This window comes from Symphodus melops (genome assembly GCF_947650265.1).
Source record: "Symphodus melops genome assembly, chromosome: 10".
Lineage (NCBI taxonomy): Eukaryota > Metazoa > Chordata > Actinopteri > Labriformes > Labridae > Symphodus > Symphodus melops.
Window position 1 is genome coordinate 2,912,658 of NC_136700.1, and position 17,644 is coordinate 2,930,301.

The 17,644-nt window shown below is 42.9% G+C and overlaps 3 protein-coding genes across 4 annotated transcripts; 2 read left to right on the forward strand and 1 right to left on the reverse strand.

Annotated features, from left to right (window-relative positions):
• Positions 1–2,269: 2,269 nt before the first annotated feature.
• On the reverse strand, positions 2,270–4,814 carry nup88 (nucleoporin 88). Its single transcript, XM_079354328.1, has one exon. The coding sequence runs from the start codon at positions 4,738–4,740 to the stop codon at positions 2,584–2,586; it is 2,157 nt and encodes a 718-aa protein (XP_079210454.1). The 5' UTR covers positions 4,741–4,814; the 3' UTR covers positions 2,270–2,583.
• A 246-nt stretch (positions 4,815–5,060) lies between these two features.
• On the forward strand, positions 5,061–8,609 carry psmd8 (proteasome 26S subunit, non-ATPase 8). The gene is made up of 7 exons (XM_079354329.1): positions 5,061–5,172; positions 6,221–6,293; positions 6,408–6,510; positions 6,610–6,775; positions 6,867–6,967; positions 7,353–7,464; positions 7,721–8,609. Exons 1-7 carry the CDS (start codon positions 5,068–5,070, stop codon positions 7,856–7,858), a joined length of 798 nt encoding a protein of 265 aa, XP_079210455.1. The 5' UTR covers positions 5,061–5,067; the 3' UTR covers positions 7,859–8,609.
• A 1,594-nt stretch (positions 8,610–10,203) lies between these two features.
• On the forward strand, positions 10,204–17,574 carry spred3 (sprouty related EVH1 domain containing 3). Of its 2 annotated transcripts, XM_079354917.1 has the most exons (6): positions 10,204–10,453; positions 12,146–12,311; positions 12,481–12,649; positions 12,755–12,816; positions 12,916–13,074; positions 13,489–17,574. In XM_079354917.1, the coding sequence occupies exons 1-6, from the start codon at positions 10,443–10,445 to the stop codon at positions 14,482–14,484; spliced, it is 1,563 nt and encodes a 520-aa protein (XP_079211043.1). In that variant the 5' UTR covers positions 10,204–10,442; the 3' UTR covers positions 14,485–17,574. The 2 variants fall into 2 exon arrangements, with proteins under 2 accessions (XP_079211043.1, XP_079211044.1); XM_079354918.1 differs by lacking the exons at positions 10,204–10,453; positions 12,146–12,311 and having other exon boundaries at positions 12,322–12,649; positions 12,906–13,074.
• The last annotated feature ends 70 nt before the right edge of the window (positions 17,575–17,644 follow it).

Sequence of the window (17,644 nt, forward strand, 5' to 3'; positions counted from 1 at the left end):
TGAGTCTCTTTCGTGACCTGTTTGTATGTCAAATTATACACAAGGCTCAAAATAGTGAGTAAACACTTAGTTCTTCTAAAAGATAAAGCATTTTGAGATGAAGAATGTTAAACAGATGGAGAGTCGAGGGCGTTTACAGGAGGAGAGTTTAGATTTGAGTTTTTATCAAGCTCACTTGGTCTCTCAGTGACAGACCACATAAACAGTGAGTCACACTCTCTCCCTGCCAAGTCCCCATACCACCATTTTTCCGAGGCTCTCCCCACTCATACCCTCCATCTGAAGTGCTCTCTCTCTCTCTCTCTCTCTCTCATCTCTCTCTCTCTCTTCTCTCTCTCTCTCTCTCTCTCTCTCTCCTCTCTCTCTCTCTCTCTCTCTCTCTCTCTCTCTCTCTCTCTCTCTCTCTCTCTCTCTCTCTCTCTCTCTCTCTCTCTCTCTCTCTCTCTCTCTCTCTCTCTCTCTCTCTCTCTCTCTCTCTCTCTCTCTCTCTCTCTCTCTCTCTCTCTCTCTCCAATAGGCACAGTTAAACCAGTCCTGTCCCCACCCCTGTTTGGATCTACGTTCACTCTCTCACCAGCATGCTCACAAGTCCTTTTTTCTTTCATCCTCTGTAAACTGTGCGGTGAGCTCAAATATGTGTCCCGTGTGGAGCTGTGTGTGATTCACATAAGGGCGATCAAGCTTTGCAGAAGAAGGAGGGGTGGCCTCCCCGCCTCCCTCTTCCACTCCTCCATGGAAAGAAACACAAATGAGAAACAGAGACAGCGCAGCTTTTTCCTCCCCTCTCTCTCTCTCTCTCTCTCTCTGGCTCACAGTCAGTGACTCACATGTGAAGAATGTGGTGGGTTGGACCAAGAGTTATTAATATCTCCTTTCCTAGGGTCCGCTAAGTTTCCTCAGGCTCATGCACAGGATCTAGACACTGTACCTTTATGACAGAAACAACATCCCCCTATTTGGAGAATTTCTTTCCTAGACCTGTAGCACACCACACCCTCTTCTGTACAGTACAGCTTCAATGTTTCTTGGCAAGACACAAACTTAACCTGAATTCATGTTTGTTAAAATAAAGCCTCTTTAAAGATTAGAAAAAAAACATCCATTGATGAGTCATAAACCATCTTTAAAATGTGGAGCTTGAATCTCGCTCCACAGTGCTTCAACAAGCCAGCAGGTGAGTCCTGCAGGAAGGCCCAAATGACAGCAGAGGATCCCCACTGACATCAGGCTCCCCCAACAATGAGGATTACTCAACAAAACCGGGGTCTCCTCGTACGTCACCCAGTGTTTACGCGGGGAATTCCTCGTCAGCAAACCTGCTTTGGAACAGAAAGTGAAGTCACTCTGAGAGAGTGGTGACATCTGGTGGAAACAGATTACTGGCAACCTTACTCTGACTCTGCACGCTGTACGTCCCTCTGTAGACGAGGGGACAAATGGGGATTAAAACGGTACGTTAGGAATTCTTAATTGAGACCTACTGTGTTAAAACAGAGAAACATTTAAGAGAATTCAGCTATAGTATATCTAACAAAGCAGATATCTTGTAGAGTGCTGATATAAAACACAGGATGTAAAATGGACTGTGGATTTTTACCATCTATTTAAAGTTTCCTAAAAAATAAAAGGATCTTTTAATAGCAGGACAGAGACGAAATGAAAGCAGCTAACAACACATCATTTAAATCGGTTCATGAGTTTAGTATTGAGATGAGCAACAATGACAGCTAATCATTTATACTCCCTCCCTGATTTAAAAGGTATTTTAAATACTCATGCAAAAGATGAGATATATGCAATGTGATCATATTAGTAATTATTGCAATAAAAAAATAAAGTGTGCTATTCTGATATTAGCAATAACTTATTTGATGGTTGCTGCAGCTCATTTTTTACTCGACTTGTTTACATCATAAAATAAAATCTAAAAGCTTTCAATTCTGGTTACATTTGTACCAAGTGTAGCTGATATCGTGACCTGACTCCATCAGAGAGGTGTCAAAGGAAGGCCAATAGTCAGCCTTTAGACAAGTTAACACTTAACTTGCTGCACGACAGCATGGTCTGTTTTCATAAAGTTTTACTGTTCTTATTTGACGCAATAAGTTCAGACTTCTGCTATGCGTCAGATAGTGATGTATTGTTCAGTGCTAATTGTTAATATTCTATTTTGGTCAGTGTTTTATTCGCTTGTGTTTAAATAAAAAAATGCAGGCTCTTGAATAGAGTTAATTTACAGACGTAAACAGTTAAAAATAAGTACAGACAGTAACAGAGAAAATTATATTTTTTATTTTCATTCAAAAAGGTGAGCAGAAGAAGTGGTAACCAGCTTAGCAGAATCATCTTTTTTTTCTTTTGCAATTTTAGTTGCCAAAACACACCATGTTCAACTTTGACTACATTACTGACTCTGACCTTAATTAGTCATGTTGACGTAACATATGCAAAATGTTATGCAAGACATGAAGGCAACCTTAGCAGATCCATTTAGAAACATCTATTAAAATGTGTAAATAACAATGAGTGTACAAAATATCTTTCAATTCCAACACCATATAGCCAGGTAGCATGTCCACCTTTTCAGAAACTGACGTGGTTTTTGATGTCTTTGATCAGTTTCATCATGTCACCGATCTGCTGTCCCTGCTCTCTGAGGACATCTTGAACAACCTTCTTCTGGTGGACGTTCAGCGAGACCGTCGTCCTGGCAGCCGGCGCGTTCTTGTCCACTTGTGTCTTCTGGTATTCCATCTTCATGTTCACCTGCTTGATGGAGTTGTCCAGGTGTTTCAGTTGATCACCTATGGTCTGCAGCTCCTTCCTCATATCCTTCTCACTGTTCGACAGTATGGGCAGCTGGTTTTGCAGGCTGCCCAGCACTTTTTTAACCCTGTTCATGATGGTTTCCTGGCGGTACTTTGCGTCTTCGTATTTGTCGGCTAACCTCTCTGCCGCCTCTCTCAGACTCATCCGGTCCTCCTTGCACAGTGCCATCTCTTCCAGCTGCTTGTTCTTCTGGCCTGTCAGAAGTTTGACCCTTCTCTGCATCTCCTCACGGGCCAGGTCCTGCTTGAGGATGTACTCCTCACGGAAGACCTGCGTGGCTCTGCTGAGGAGCTGAAGACACTCCGGAGGAGGAGGTGACACGTCCTTCTCGCTGGCCTTTAGTACAACAGGATTGGTGGAGCTGCGTGCCAGAATGTTGCGGATATGCTGCTCAAAGGAGTCGTCAGCCAGGCCTCGCAGAGGGGAGCTACCAGAGCCCGGACCTGGATGGGAACACAGCAGGGGAGGGGAGGGAGGGCGAACGGAGCTCAGCAGAGGCAACAAGATGCACTCGAAGCTGCTGGTGATGCAGATCATAGTGGCGCCCAAGGAAAGGTCAGACACAATCAAAAAGCCAAGAACTGGAGACGAATGGCTGGTCGGGAGGGGTCTGGTACAAAGAATGTGCTCTACGATACAGCGTTTCTCAGCAGCCAGCTCCTGGAGGCCGTCTTTATCCTCCTCCCCGGACTGGAGGAACTTCTGCAGCTTGTTGACCCAGATCAGCCCGACTCCGTGCACTCCTGCTTCGTGTGTGCAATGATACCTGTGCTCGCACAGCGGGTCTCTGTGCAGTCTGATTGGGCAGGTGAAATCAAACTCTTGGGGGTCCTCATCCTCGCCCGTGGCCACTTTGAGAGTTAACTCCAGCTCGACGCATTCAAATACATAAAGAGCCGGCACCGCCTCTGTTCCTCGGATCCACTTCTCCACGGCCCCCGTCTCCTCCTCGTCTTCAGACTCCAGCACCACGCAGTGATAAAGCGTGCCCGTCTCTGTGGCGATAACCAGGATACTGGGAACACAGGGCAGGCAAAGAATGGCGCAGGCATCATAGCCATAATTATCCTCTGCTGCAGGATACATAGGGAGAGGTCCAGCGGGTTTGCTGACACTCACCCCGTTTGTCTGGCTGGTGTGGCTCAGGTAGGTCTCCCCATTCTCGTAGAGGATGTACATGGGGTAGACCTGCTGGTCTTTGGAGCTCAGTCCTGGCGGCTGCCGGGTTGGAGCTGAAATGGGCCCGAAGTCAAAAGCCACAGCGATCTCGCCCAGAGACGCAGCGTAGGACCGAGCCGGCGCATGCGCACTGCTGTCATCCTCCGACTGCGAAAGAGACAACACCTTGGCCGGCGTCTGGGGCGACTTGAGGCCGTAAAACCGGACTGTGTTGTCGGAGGACAGCAGCACCAGGTGGGGTTCGTCCGTCTCGCTGGGGTACCAGGCCGCCTGTCGCAGACTCACCGACGGTGAGCTGGTGAAGAACCGCTCAGCCACCGGGATGGTCCTGCAGTTTATGTCGCTTCTTCCGCCCTCGAACTCGGACCTCTTACCCCACCGCTGAGGGAGCTCTAGGACCGAGACCCCCCGCTTCCCGACCAGAGCCACGTGCTGCTGCGTGGGACTCAACAACACCTGGCACACCTCGAAGAGAGGAGGGTTGATGCACAGCAGGGTTTGAAAGTTTCCGCTGTTGTTGCTGCTGTCATCCGAGTTCAACTGTCGCAAGTTGGTGGTGTAAAAAACGCTGTCTGCATCGTCCCACACAAAGAAGTCCCCACCCAAACAGAAGGTGAGGTTTTTAGCTACCCCTCTCTCATTTAAATCCAAATGCACCTTGCCTCGTAGTTTTTTGAAAATCGTGTGATTTGGTAAGTCTTCCAACCACCGCTCCGCGTTAAATGCCGCCATCTTGATTCACCGCCTTCTTCATCTTCTTCTTCCTTGATGTTTTATGGCGGTTGGAAACAATGAATTGGTGCGTTTCTGCCACCTACTGGTATGGAGTGTGGATCGGAACATCTGACGTGTTATACTTTCTGTAAATAATAATAAAAAGTAAATTAAATTAAACAAACAAACGTATATTCTGTCAACCAACTTAGTTTGTCTAAGAAAATCCAATAAAATCCCGAATCCTTCATTTTCTGATTTCTTTTGTAAGTTACAGGAGGAGAGTTTTACGACAGTTATCTAACGTATTCCGTGACCGCTTGTCGTACATTTTGCAGAATCACCATGGCGCTGAAAGAGACCGCTGGTCTGTATGAGACACTCAAAGCAGAGTGGAATAAGAAAAACCCAAGCCTGAGTAAATGTGGGGAACTCCTGAGCAAGCTTAAGGTACAGTCGCTCACCTGGTCGGTTTAATGTCATTATGAGTGTCGAGCTTAGCACCTGTAAGCAGTGTCAGCGCTGTTAGCACGGGAAGCTAAGCATGCTAAGGAAGGCTAGTCATGCTAACGTCAGCGTTTGTTTGTGTCTATGACACATTATGTTTATTTAGGGTTTTAAAAACTATGATTTTTTTTACTCATTAATTGATTGTATTGCCTCTGACATCATTGTCATAATTTGAACAATTCTGTTGCGACATAAACAAATTATAGTCCGTGTTTCTAATCTAACTGATTTACGGCAAGAAATAAAAATAACAACAAAATAATAACTTTTACCAAATTTAAAATGACAACTATTTCATCGCCTCTGCTTAACCATTCTATAGTTACTGAATTGCACATCGTCTGTTTTAATTCAACTGTTTGAAATATTATTTATTCATAACTTTGTTTTATTTTACTAATAAAATTAATAATACTTTTTATTTATAGGCGCCTTTCAAAAGTCTCAAGGTCACCCAAAAGAGAAAAAATAGATAAAAAACAAAATAAAAACAGTAGAGCTACAATTGCATCAATAAAATGAACATTAAAAAGATGCATTACAGGATGTAGTGAATTTATGAGACTGAATATGCAAATGAATAATGATGATAATAAGAAATTATCTGAGGGTCACAGTTTGAGGTTTCAAGAGTGAACCTGCATAACTAGGGCTACATATTAGTGCACTATGACACTAGTCTTTAATATTTACTTGGGGTGTAATGATTCACGATTTATTTTACAAACTGAGAGCGGACACCGTTTATTACTTTAGGGTCGGTTTACCTGCTTGTCAGTGTGTTATGACCTTTTCATAATTTTTTGGCTCTCAACAAAGGGAGCTAATTGGAGCGTCTCATTGTGGTTTTGATTAGATGCCTCTGCAGCTTCTGACGCTCAAGACATTTCTGAAATTAATTTTTCAGAGTACCGATGTGAACCATGACGCCTTTAAATCGATTTGTCACAATTGATTTTTACATCCCAACTTCTTATTTTTTTTATAGGTGTCCTTATTGGAGCTGAACTTCTTACCTACCAGTGGGTCCGCCCTTACCAAGCAGCAGCTTATTTTAGCTCGTGAGTATGAGCGGGAAGTCAAGCCAATGGTTAATAATCATCCTGGATAATGTGTTTGGCCATTTTTCAATCTGTGTTACGGTTAATTGAGACAGATTTGCACATGTGCTTCAGGTGATGTCCTTGAAATTGGAGCCTTGTGGAGTATCCTCAAGAAGGACATACCAGCCTTTGAGAGATACATGGCCCAGCTCAAATGTTACTACTTTGACTACAAGTAATGTCACCTTTTTTTGTTTTTTTTCCATCCTGTGTGGATATTTATGCACTGTACTTACCAGCTCTTCTAACTTGTTTCTTTGATTCTTTCTTAAAGGGAGGAACTGCCTGAAGCTGCCTACATGCACCAGTTACTTGGACTCAACCTGCTGTTCCTACTCTCACAGAACCGCGTGTCTGAGTTTCACACAGAACTTGAGAGACTGAGTGCACGAGACATCCAGACCAACGTATACATCAGACACCCAGTATCCCTAGAACAGGTGCAATATCATTCTTATCTGCATTACTTGTTAACACTGTGTCATAATAACTTCTACATTAATGTTTTACATTCTCTTCTTGCCCTTGCAGTACTTGATGGAGGGAAGCTACAACAAGGTATTTCTTGCCAAAGGCAACATACCTGCTGAGAGCTACACTTTTTTTATAGACATTCTACTTGACACCATTCGGTAAGAATCTGATCTTAACTTTATTTTTATATTCATTGTTTGTTTTTAGATGAGTTTTTAATCTCTGTCATAGTCCTAATGGATCCTGTTGTTTTAAAATATCCTTCATGTACCACCATTGACATGAAAAGTATTGGCAATATAGCGTCTGCAGCAGTTAAAAAGAACTAAAAGCTTCAGCTCACCAAAGCAGGAAACATTTTATGCCACCCTACTTTTAAATTTTACCTGGACAAATTATTGACCATGAGCAATTGTAAAAAGATAACCAAAATGCTGACATCCTGTACGTAGTAAGGTGACTTGATGTGGAAATGTGAGAAAAATAATCATATAATCCAGGTGAGATAAATACAGTTATTAACTGTGGCCTTTACTGTTGCAGTGATGAAATCGCAGGTTGCATAGAGAAAGCATACGAGCAGATCCAGTTTGGGGAAGCTACGCGTGTGCTTTTCTTCAGCTCTCCTAAGAAGATGACTGAGTATGCCAAGAAGGTGTGTATCATTTTTGTTTAGTTCGATATCCAAATGTGAGATGGTATCTACTGTGTAGAGCTAACTTAAAGAAAACCTTGTCTTTCAAGGAGATGCTGTAGAATATTGTTTTACTGTGTAAAAGATATCGCCTCGTATATTTTAATTAAGATCGAGAATATGTTCAGCTGGTGTTTGAAGCCCATGCTGTTTGTACCTCCAAATAAAAATGACCAAAAAAACCCCAAAGCTCATTGTCACTTTTATATCATTTCAGAGAGGATGGAGTTTGAGCCAAGATGGCTATTACTCTTTCACCAGTCAGCAGCAGCGGACAGAAGAGGTGACCATTCCCTCTACAGAGCTGGCACAACAGGTCATCGAATATGCACGACAGCTGGAAATGATTGTGTAATCCGCCCCCAGGAACACTCTCAGCCATGTACAGACACACTCAGATACTCACGCTGCTGATTCAGTACACATCCTGTCAGTTCAAACACAATTTCCCGGAGGAATATAAATGCTATGATTGCCAGAGTGGATGACAATTTTGCCCACATCTCTCAAATTAATTACCATTTATTTTGCCTGGATGCTCTAACGTGTCTGCGCTCCTCCCATTTTATTTAAAGGATGAAAACAACAAAGTATCATAGGAGAACAGTCTATTCAGCAGCAGACCTCCCTTCATTGAAGATATTTAAGGTTTATAGTCGTTACTCAATTTGTCCAAGATGTCATCAGATCACCATTAAATTGTGCTTTTCGTGGGTCAGTTTGGGACTTAAAAACAAGAACTTGCGTCACTTACGACAATACTATGTTTACTGTGGGTCTCAACTGTTTTACACATTTATCCCATGACTTTGCCTTACAATGTCACAAAAAATGTCAATACAATGGCCAATTGCCCCCCCCCCCAATCAAATTAAAGTCTTTGTATACAAAGTTGATTTTCTCTTAGCAGAGCTAACAGAAATGTATTGCCCTTGCCTTGTATCCTAGCAACTGAGAGGATTGCCATTGAAGTTTGTGTTTTTTTTTCTTTTCTTTTTTTTTAAATGGTAATGCCTCTCTAGATGGTTTGTAGTCCAGTTGATCTCAGAATTTACATTTTTGTCTGCAATAAATGATTCAGAAAATAAACTTTTTCAATAACTGTATATTTGAGTTTTTGCCCTGCAACTTTCCAAAGACACGACAGGCCATTGTTAAAGTGTAAGTCATTGATGAAAACCATTCTGAATGTAATTTTGCATTGATCAGAATCTTGTTCCTTTAAAATAATAGAAATAAGGTCTCAAATCTGCTTGGAAATATCTTAATTTAAGATTTAGTTCGAGCTAATTAATTCGACCTCTACTGCATTTGTTCTCATGACCTTACTACTGTTGGTGACACAGGAAGTAGTTAAGTAAGAGGTCAAATGTTGAAAAATAGATCAATTGAAAACAAAATGTTCCCCTTTTTAGAAAAAAGTCTGAAATTGCTATTGCTACGAAAGTTTGATCTACACAGTTTATTTATTAAGTAGACTTTTGTTACATTTTCACAGGTTTTTAGCCTTGGTTACAACAACATACAAGTCCTTCTCCAAATGTTAAACATTGAATTTCACAAGTTATATTCTGTGAGCAAACACATTGCCAGGAAAGACACTATCACATTAACACGTGTTAAATTACAGAGATGATCTTATACATAAATTGTAATGGTAACGTATTTGAAAATATGCTCAGTCTTGAAGAGTTTCCAAATATATCCAGGAGACCTTCAAGCACATTTTTGTTTGTGCAATATTGTTGATTAGGATTTCTTATAGAACAGGGATCTTCCGTTTGAGTTTGAGTCGGGCTGAGTTTTAGCGTTGTAAGCGACGAACGGTGTATCTCACGTGCGTTAGAATATTAAACAAATTTACATTTAATAATTAAAGAAAAAAAATTGGGCTCGTCCGGGATTTGAACCCGGGACCTCTCGCACCCTAAGCGAGAATCATACCCCTAGACCAACGAGCCGTGCGTGCATTTCGTTTCTACTACGGGAATCAAACCCCAACATGACCATCCAAAATAACATTATTTAATGCCAATTGCTTCAGTACTAACTAAACACTTTGAAACGTTTGCTATTAAATGCATTTAAGCAACTGTTTGATTAAAGTAGTACAGGCTTGCATTCAGCACAGTAACTTTTCTGACCGTAGCGCTAGCTGTCCATGGTGCTGAAATCGAGGCTACCAGCAATCCCCTCAACTTCAACTACGTACACTTCACTATATTGTGTTTTTCTTTTCCTGCTTATGATGGGCAACTTTACTATACAAAGAGTGATAATAAATAAATAAATGAAAGAATCTAAGGACAAATAGACTTGAGTAAGACTGTTATAATAAATCAAATATGCAAGGACACGTGTTGGATTACACATTTTCCACCTGTATTTAATGTGTTAGATATCTATTTATTGACCACCAGTGGATCAACTGGATATCTTTGATGGTTTAACAATCTTAATCTACCACCCACGTCACTCATTTATCAATAGTTTACTGCTCAGTTTAAATGATTTGAAATCACATGATCACATGCACAAACCTTATAGCCCAGCAAAAGCCAGATGCTGTCAATGATTTGTGCAGATGTGTTGGCACAGGGCAGGTAGAGTGAGAATGGGAATAAGAGAGGGAGTGATTTGGAGCGAGAGAGGGAGAGAGTAGGGAGGGAGGGAGGGAGGGAGGAAGAGAGAGAGGGAGGATGCTGCCAGCGGAAAATGGCTGCTGCAACCTCAAGCCTATCCTGATACACCGAATCGACATCAAGGTGGAGAGAGAGAGAGTCGGAGCAAGGGAGGAAGAGAGAGAAAGATTAGGAAAATGAGAGCTGATATAGAGAGAATGTGGGTGAGACTGTGAGTGTTTCATGAAAGGAGGATAAAAAAGAGAGAGAGAGGAGACCCTGGGGTGGGCTGCTGCAAGCGGCGGGCAACACCGAGCCATGGAGGGCGAGTAAGTCCTTACATTTTCATTTTGAACATTGCACATACAATCACATATTCAGTCATCCACTGAACGGATAGAGAGAACGCCACCACCATCAATGTTAAACCAATTCAGTATATTGTACTATTACCACAATCTGTGCTCTACAATTTAGCAGGCTGTCGAGACTTAAAAACACCATTACGTAGTCTTGAATCAACAGCATACACCCCATTTCCGATATATCCTTTTCCAATATGTGATCATGTTAAGCTGCTGTACATGTGGACCTCTACTTTTATAGTCGGTTGGTAGCCTTCATTACCAATACAGAATAATTTAATATAATTAATGATTGAGATATATTTAACAAACAGCAGAATCAATGCAACATCACAGAACTAAGTGCACGGATAGCGATTGGTAAAAAAGAGTCACGAAATCAGTCAATGTGTAAAATGTATGGGAGAAAAAACGGCGAAATGTGGCGAGTTTGGGGCCAGCATCGCGTCATTCAAAGATATGGCTACAGTAAAACGAGGGAGGGATGGAGGCGTTGTGATTTTTATCAACGTGTCTCGGGGTTTCATTATGATTTTTTAAAGCCAAACTTTATGAATGAAATGTGATTTTTTTTCCCTCTCGCTCGCTCGCTCTCCCTCATCCTCACCCCTCCTCTCCTCCTTCCCTTTTTCTAATCGGCCCCCCTCCCCCATCTCTCGTTTCCTCTCCATCCTCTCACCCACTCGTTAATTTTTCCTTCCCCCTTTTTTCGCACGCGATTGCATTGTATTTTAGGCCTTAAAAAATATCCCACGGAATATACTAAGGCACAGTGCGATGTCGACTCCAGGCCTCATCTATCCCATTCATAAAAAATAGAACATCAAATCGGGCAGTGTTAATGAACGCTTGCAGCAGGGGCGGGATGGCAAAAAGAGGCGTCTGGAAAATCATTTCAACAATAAAAATCAGTGTGGTTTGATAATAACAAGAAAAGACCAGGCTTGTGCATGCGTTACATTTACATGTTAAACTGTGGTGCTGAGTATTCAACCCGATTGACAAAAGCAGAGCTTCTATTGCAAGAATGCCGGGGCCTCTGATGGCGAATGGGTGCGTTCATTGATACATCTATGTGGGAAACACTCATTCTTTCTCCCTCCTCCTCCCAGTTGGCCATTTCTCCCCTCCTGAGTGCTGGCTTTCTTTCTATCTATCCGTTTGCTTCACTTTTCCTTTTATTCTCACAGCGTATAGTCTGTCAGTCGCATGCTGAACTCCCAGATTCTCAGTGCTCCTTGTTTAGAAGAAACCTTCAAATAAATAAGAAACACACTATCCATATTTAATGTTTACCGTCATGACGTGTTAATTCACATTACATGAACCTCCTTCTCCAGAGCGTGCATTTTTAAAGGAATATTATCCTGTTGTGTGATACACCTTTTAGCTTTCATGTTGCAACGCCACTTCTCTTAAAGACCGAGTTGTCGACTCAACTTTCTTGTCTTTTCATGATGCAATCTTAGTGCCACAGAGCTGAAAACAATTCCCTTACCATCTTATTGATTATACTGCTGCATTGGTGTATTGGTGGAAGTTAGTCCCTTTAACTGAATGAATGTGCGCATCTGTGTACGTGTGTCAGTGTATATACACCATTACGTGGTTTAATCAGCCTGGGCTTCTGCTCCATCTCTTGGCTTCCCCTGACAGTGTGCGTGTTCGTGCGGTGGTGATGACACGTGATGACTCCAGTGGCGGTTGGGTGCCCCTTGGAGGTGGTGGCCTCAGTCATGTGGTCATATGTAAAGGGCGGAGTCACGAAGGCAGGGGGCGGAGAGAATACATCATTCGTGGAGAACGACTGCGAGATCGAGCAGTGAGTGTGTGCGTGTGTTATGGCTGTCTTTGGTGCCACGTTGCTCCTCAACACCACCTAAAGACTGTAGATACATGCTATGTGAGGGCATGATTTTCTGGAGGGTATATATGCTTTTTTTTGTTAACATAACTTCCTGTGTTGCTGGGAATGCTGTTTGTGTTTTTAGCCAGTGCTGGAGTGTGCAGTGCAAAGGGGGTTAGTGTACAACAAAGTGAACCCCATCTTCCATCACTGGAGAGTAGAGGATCGAAAGTTTGGCCTTACTTTCCAGAGTCCTGCTGATGCCATCTCCTTCGAGAAAGGGCTGCAAACTGTAATAGACAAGCTGGACAGAGGTAAAGATACATGAGTCATAAATAATAAAAAAACACGTGTTGTGTTTGAATCGGCTAGAGAAAGAAAAGAGGAAATCATTAATCCTCTCTCTTCATCCCATCAAGGCTCTGACTCGCCCTCATCCTCCACACCAGAAGAGGCCGACACAGAGGATGATGGGCAAGCAGTGAGTATCTGAGCTGTTTGTTGTTCTCAACATATATTCTCTGCCACATACAGTGGCGATTGTTTTTTGACTTGTGGGATAACATGCAGTCTCTGCCAGTCCCATACAGGAAGTGAGTCTTCATCCAACAGCAGAAAGGAGATGCTTCCCAAACCCATCACTATAGTGACAAGCGAGTCTTCGTCTATCTGCTTCGGACGCTCGGAGGAGTTTAGCTTTGGATCCAGCCATGCTGTTACCACTCAGACACCTGCTCAGGTAGCTGAACACCTCCTGCTCCTGGCACACACTTCATTGTGATTTAAATATGCAGCTTATTTCTCTGTACTTGTTACACTCAAATGTTACATATATGTAACAGAGTATCTGTTGAAGTGGGACCTGGGTGATTTATCATTTAAAATGAGAGCATTGAACACAGTGGAAAATTTACTGCTTAATTATTTTTTACCGTTTCCATCCTGAAGTCTACTTTCACAAAAGCAAAATGAAAACATCTCAACTGATTTCCAATAGCTTGAAATGTAATCAGATCTTTGGTTCTGGATCCCTCATGTGTCTTTGACAGATATTCTACAAATGAAACTGTGTGGGATATCTCGAGTTTGTTTACCAGCAGCTACAGTACACAGTGTTCCTGACTTACTCTGTCATCCTATACCCTCTCTGCAGATCCACACCAGGCCGGGACAGCACCAGCTTTCACAAATGACCCCCGTGTTGAATCCCCCCGCACCTCCGCCCCCGCCTCCTGCTCCACCTACTCCTCCTCTAGGTCCCCCAGCCTCATCCCCTCTGTCGCCCCTCTCACCCACCATCTCTTTGCTGGAGGAGGGGGACCTGCGCAGTGTGGACCCGTGCAAAGACCTGTGGGGTTCTCGAGGCTATGAGGACTATCGAAGGGCAGGGGCTACCAGGACTATGGTTGGGGGGCTGACTGGGGGAGTGGTTGTAGGTGGTGGAGGGAGTCTTCAGGACAAGTCAGACCTGTGTGTGGTTCGCTTTGAAAAGGACCTGGCAGGAGTGGGGACCGCAGGCTGTGAAGTGACGGTGAACCTAGACAGTAAATCTTCCCAGCGCCTCTCCTCATCATCACCCACCTGTATGTCCAACGCCGTGTCAGGTGTGTCCTCAGGGGCCGGCTCACCCCAGGAGACGGGCAAGAGTTCCCCCTCTCCCTGCTGCATCCACACCTCACTGGCCACGCCCCGGTCGCGAACTCGTAAAAGAGGAGGAGGGGCAGGCAGCAGTTGCGACACGGGGGTAATCTCCCCTGACGACGACAGCCCGTGTCCTCAGGCCTCGTCATGCTCATCTCGCTGTGTGTACTGCCGCTCTGTTTTCAGCACTTCAGAGAATGGGCGGGGCCGCTGCAGGGACGCCCCAGACCCGGCCCTTCATTGCCTGCGCCAGTGGACCTGTGTGTGGTGCGCAGAGAGTCTGCTGTACCACTGCATGTCAGACTCTGAAGGAGAGTTCTGGGAGCCTTGCTCGTGTGATGACTCTTTGGGGGGCCACCCGAATCCCCTTTGCTGTGCCCGCTGGCTGGCCCTCCTGGCTTTGTCGCTCTTTGTGCCCTGCATGTGCTGCTACCTGCCTTTGCGCGCCTGCCTGCGTTGTGGGGAAAGGTGTGGCTGCTGTGGGGGAAAGCACAAGGCAGTCCGATGAGGCCGGGCCCGGGCATGGGATGGGTTCCCCGGACTAAAGAGGTTCGGTTGTTGAGAGGAGAGCACCTGCAGGGGTGCACAAGGGGGAGCATAGGTGTCAACGCATTCTCAGTAGACCCAGACCTCTGACTCGGCCTTCCAAAGCCTCACTTCATTCTGCTTTTTCTTTTTCCAACCTGGGGCCTTCCTCTTTGGTCCACGCCTACTGAAGGTGCACTGCGATCGGATAAGGCTCTGTGCGAGTCATCCGGAGCCTTCATAGTGGATCTACTAAGGCTCGGCTGATCTCGAGATAAAAGTCAAAGACTTGATCACGGGGAGAGAGTGGCAGAGGCAAAGATGATGTGTACACTGTTTCAAATGTCTGTTTGTTTTTTTATTTAGAAAAGAAAAACACAAAAAAACAGAAGATGTTTATATATATGATTGTTATAATTTTAATTGGTATATTTTACTAAGTGTAAAACATAATGACAGAATCCCCCAATGGCACACACTATCACGTTCACAAACATGAGATCTTGGGGAAGTTGTTTGTTCCATGTTAGCCTGTTTATCAGTCAGATGAACAGATGTCACCCTTTACCTCTAATTTTACCTCAAATGTTGTTCAAACCCTGGTTAAGAAATGGAAAGGTGGGTGGTGAGTGCAGTCTAAAAGAAAAGAGTGTGAGCATCTCAGACTGTCGTCTTTTGGTTGAAGTTGTAGAGAGAGAGGTTAGTAAATACAAAGGGACAATTCTTTATTTTTATTTTTTATTTTAGGGAAGTTGCAATGAAAACCACAAAGACTTAAAAGTCATAATGTGATGCATTATGGTCCTTTGATACCAAACACAGGGTTATTTACGTTTCTCTTAAAAAAACAACAACAACAACAAGAATTTGTGTCAAACATTAAACACCCTCACTTCACACATAATATGTCCATCTTTCCATGTATTTTCAGTATTAATCATACAACACATCTTATCCTCCCACCGTAGTTGTTCAGTCTGTCAAGGTGCTTCTAACTGAGGCCTCTGAGCGAGTCTATTCTACCTAACGTACACAACGACAGTACAATCCTAACCCCAAAGAAATGCAAAACCAGGACCCCATGCTAACCAATCCCTCCATATGTCAGGGCCTCGAAACGAGACAGCACCAAAAAAGAAACATGAAGTGCAATGAACAGTGTATTGAAAGAGTATTTTTGTACCAAGTAAAGACAAACTTAAACACAAATTGGAAGTATTGGAACTGAATACTGACAGTGTTATCGTGTTTGATATCAGAAAGAAGTGGAAAAAAAAGGATCACTAACTTGTCTTTGAGCAACAGCATGTGTGACTTTGAAACTATGTGCTGTAGACTATTGGCCATGTGAAACGACTTACATTACCTTCAGATGAATGGTGATAGGTCTTTGTTTGGGCACAGTGGCAGATGTGTTTACTGAATGTTGCTTTAAGTATGTAGTCAAAAAAGCTGCTATTTTAAGTCCTGTCCTAACCCTATCACAACGTTCACGCCTCTTGGCAATGGATGAGGTGGAGTGGCAGAGTCAAACAGTCCCTCAAGGTCTTAATCCACCCGAGGTGCTGAGGATGCTCAAGTATGTGTGAGAAAGTTTTCGGTCAGTCAGGCTTAAAGAAATATTCACCTCAAACACCTTGCATTTATGTGTCTATTTTGCTGATTTGTGGTATATTTTTCTATTTCTGGTGAATAACTGGCGACAGGTCGATTAAATGCTATTTCCCCTTCAATTAACGTTAACATAAGCATTAGCTTTTGTACTGAAACAAAGACCAAGGGCCGTTTTTAGAGCTTTCACTTTGCACCAGTGCTTAACATGATGCAAAAGAAAAATATGATCATAGCTGTAGGGATTGTAGGTTTCATACAAAAGTGGCCCGTCTTTCATAAAAAACAACAAACAAACAAACATTGCATTCTTTCAACTGGAAAACAGAGGCTCTGATATCCTTATAACTTGAATTTAATTACAAGAACTATAAATGCAACCACCTCCTCCCTCGAGTGAATTGTTGAAGGATTTTCTAGAAATGTAAGACTGCAGAAAGCAGGGTAGACATTGATTAAAAAATAAGTCTTTAAATGTCCTACACCTCACAGATTGATGATATCCTCCTCACAGTGAGGGAGAATCGTTTTCTCTCTGATGTCCTGAGGCATTTTTCCTTTAACATTAAGGATTGGAATACTTCCAGTAGACTATGTACTGTATAAGGAAATTATTGTTGGCTGGTTCTACAACAGTTTCACGTCTGAATCACCTGGTAGATCTTGAATTATGGCTTCACTACATTATTTACGTGCTAGGTTTAACCAAGAACTTTAATCCAAAGTGACTTGAATTGAGCGAACAAGCAGTAGGGTTGGGAGCGACCTCTCTGTAATGAGATGAACGTCTTCACCTCTCGGCTGGCCTGACAACAATGTTGGTCCTCTTTGGAAGAAAGAAAAAAAAAAAAAAAAAAGGAGATCCTGTCGCTAGCGGGAAACTCACACTGAGTTGGACTCTAGACTGCCATTACCCTATCCTTAACTGACCCTTAGTCACACACACACACACACACCCACACAGTCCCCACAAATCTGCAATGCACAGACCTCTGCACGGTTACACACATTCACTTGATGGTGCAGATATACTGAACAAGTAAAGCCATTGCACAGTTTTCCTACTTCTGGTTGAGAAATGGAGTTGGAGTAAAGTACTGACAGTCATGCCATCACAATTGCAGGCCCCATTCTTACATCTTAATAAATGTGCCTTTTGATTTGAGTAATCAATAACTTATGATTTCTAAGTAACTCTGTGTTAGGTACTATTTTCTTTTTGGGTTATTGATTTCTGCCAATGTGCATATTTTCAAATGTACGTATTTATTAGTTTTAAAGTAATTATTGAGATATTACCTGTTTATTTATTTATTGAGATATTTATTCTGATTCTTTATTTTTTGAGACAGGTTTTTATCTTCCGTGCTGTCTTACTTCTGACTTTGTGCCAATGTGCTGCTTTGAGGTGTTACATATCGTGGGTTTGTATCATTATTAAACCCTCACTCTATATTTTAAATCAGAGTCTACGTCTCTCTCATAAGTGCATGTCATAAACTCACTGTGCCTTTTCACAAACACTCATAATA

What these genes read in the sequence shown, in the direction of transcription:
- nup88 (XM_079354328.1), bottom strand. Translation starts at nt 4,740, where the DNA reads ATGGCGGCATTTAACGCGGAGCGGTGGTTGGAAGACTTACCAAATCAC.
- spred3 (XM_079354917.1), top strand. An exon ending in AATAGACAAGCTGGACAGAG is followed by an intron (nt 12,650 to 12,754) that starts GTAAAGATACAT and finishes CATCCCATCAAG; the next exon opens with GCTCTGACTCGCCCTCATCC. An exon ending in CCACTCAGACACCTGCTCAG is followed by an intron (nt 13,075 to 13,488) that starts GTAGCTGAACAC and finishes CCCTCTCTGCAG; the next exon opens with ATCCACACCAGGCCGGGACA.
- psmd8 (XM_079354329.1), top strand. Translation starts at nt 5,068, where the DNA reads ATGGCGCTGAAAGAGACCGCTGGTCTGTATGAGACACTCAAAGCAGAG. An exon ending in AACTCCTGAGCAAGCTTAAG is followed by an intron (nt 5,173 to 6,220) that starts GTACAGTCGCTC and finishes TTTTTTTTATAG; the next exon opens with GTGTCCTTATTGGAGCTGAA. An exon ending in TGTTACTACTTTGACTACAA is followed by an intron (nt 6,511 to 6,609) that starts GTAATGTCACCT and finishes TCTTTCTTAAAG; the next exon opens with GGAGGAACTGCCTGAAGCTG.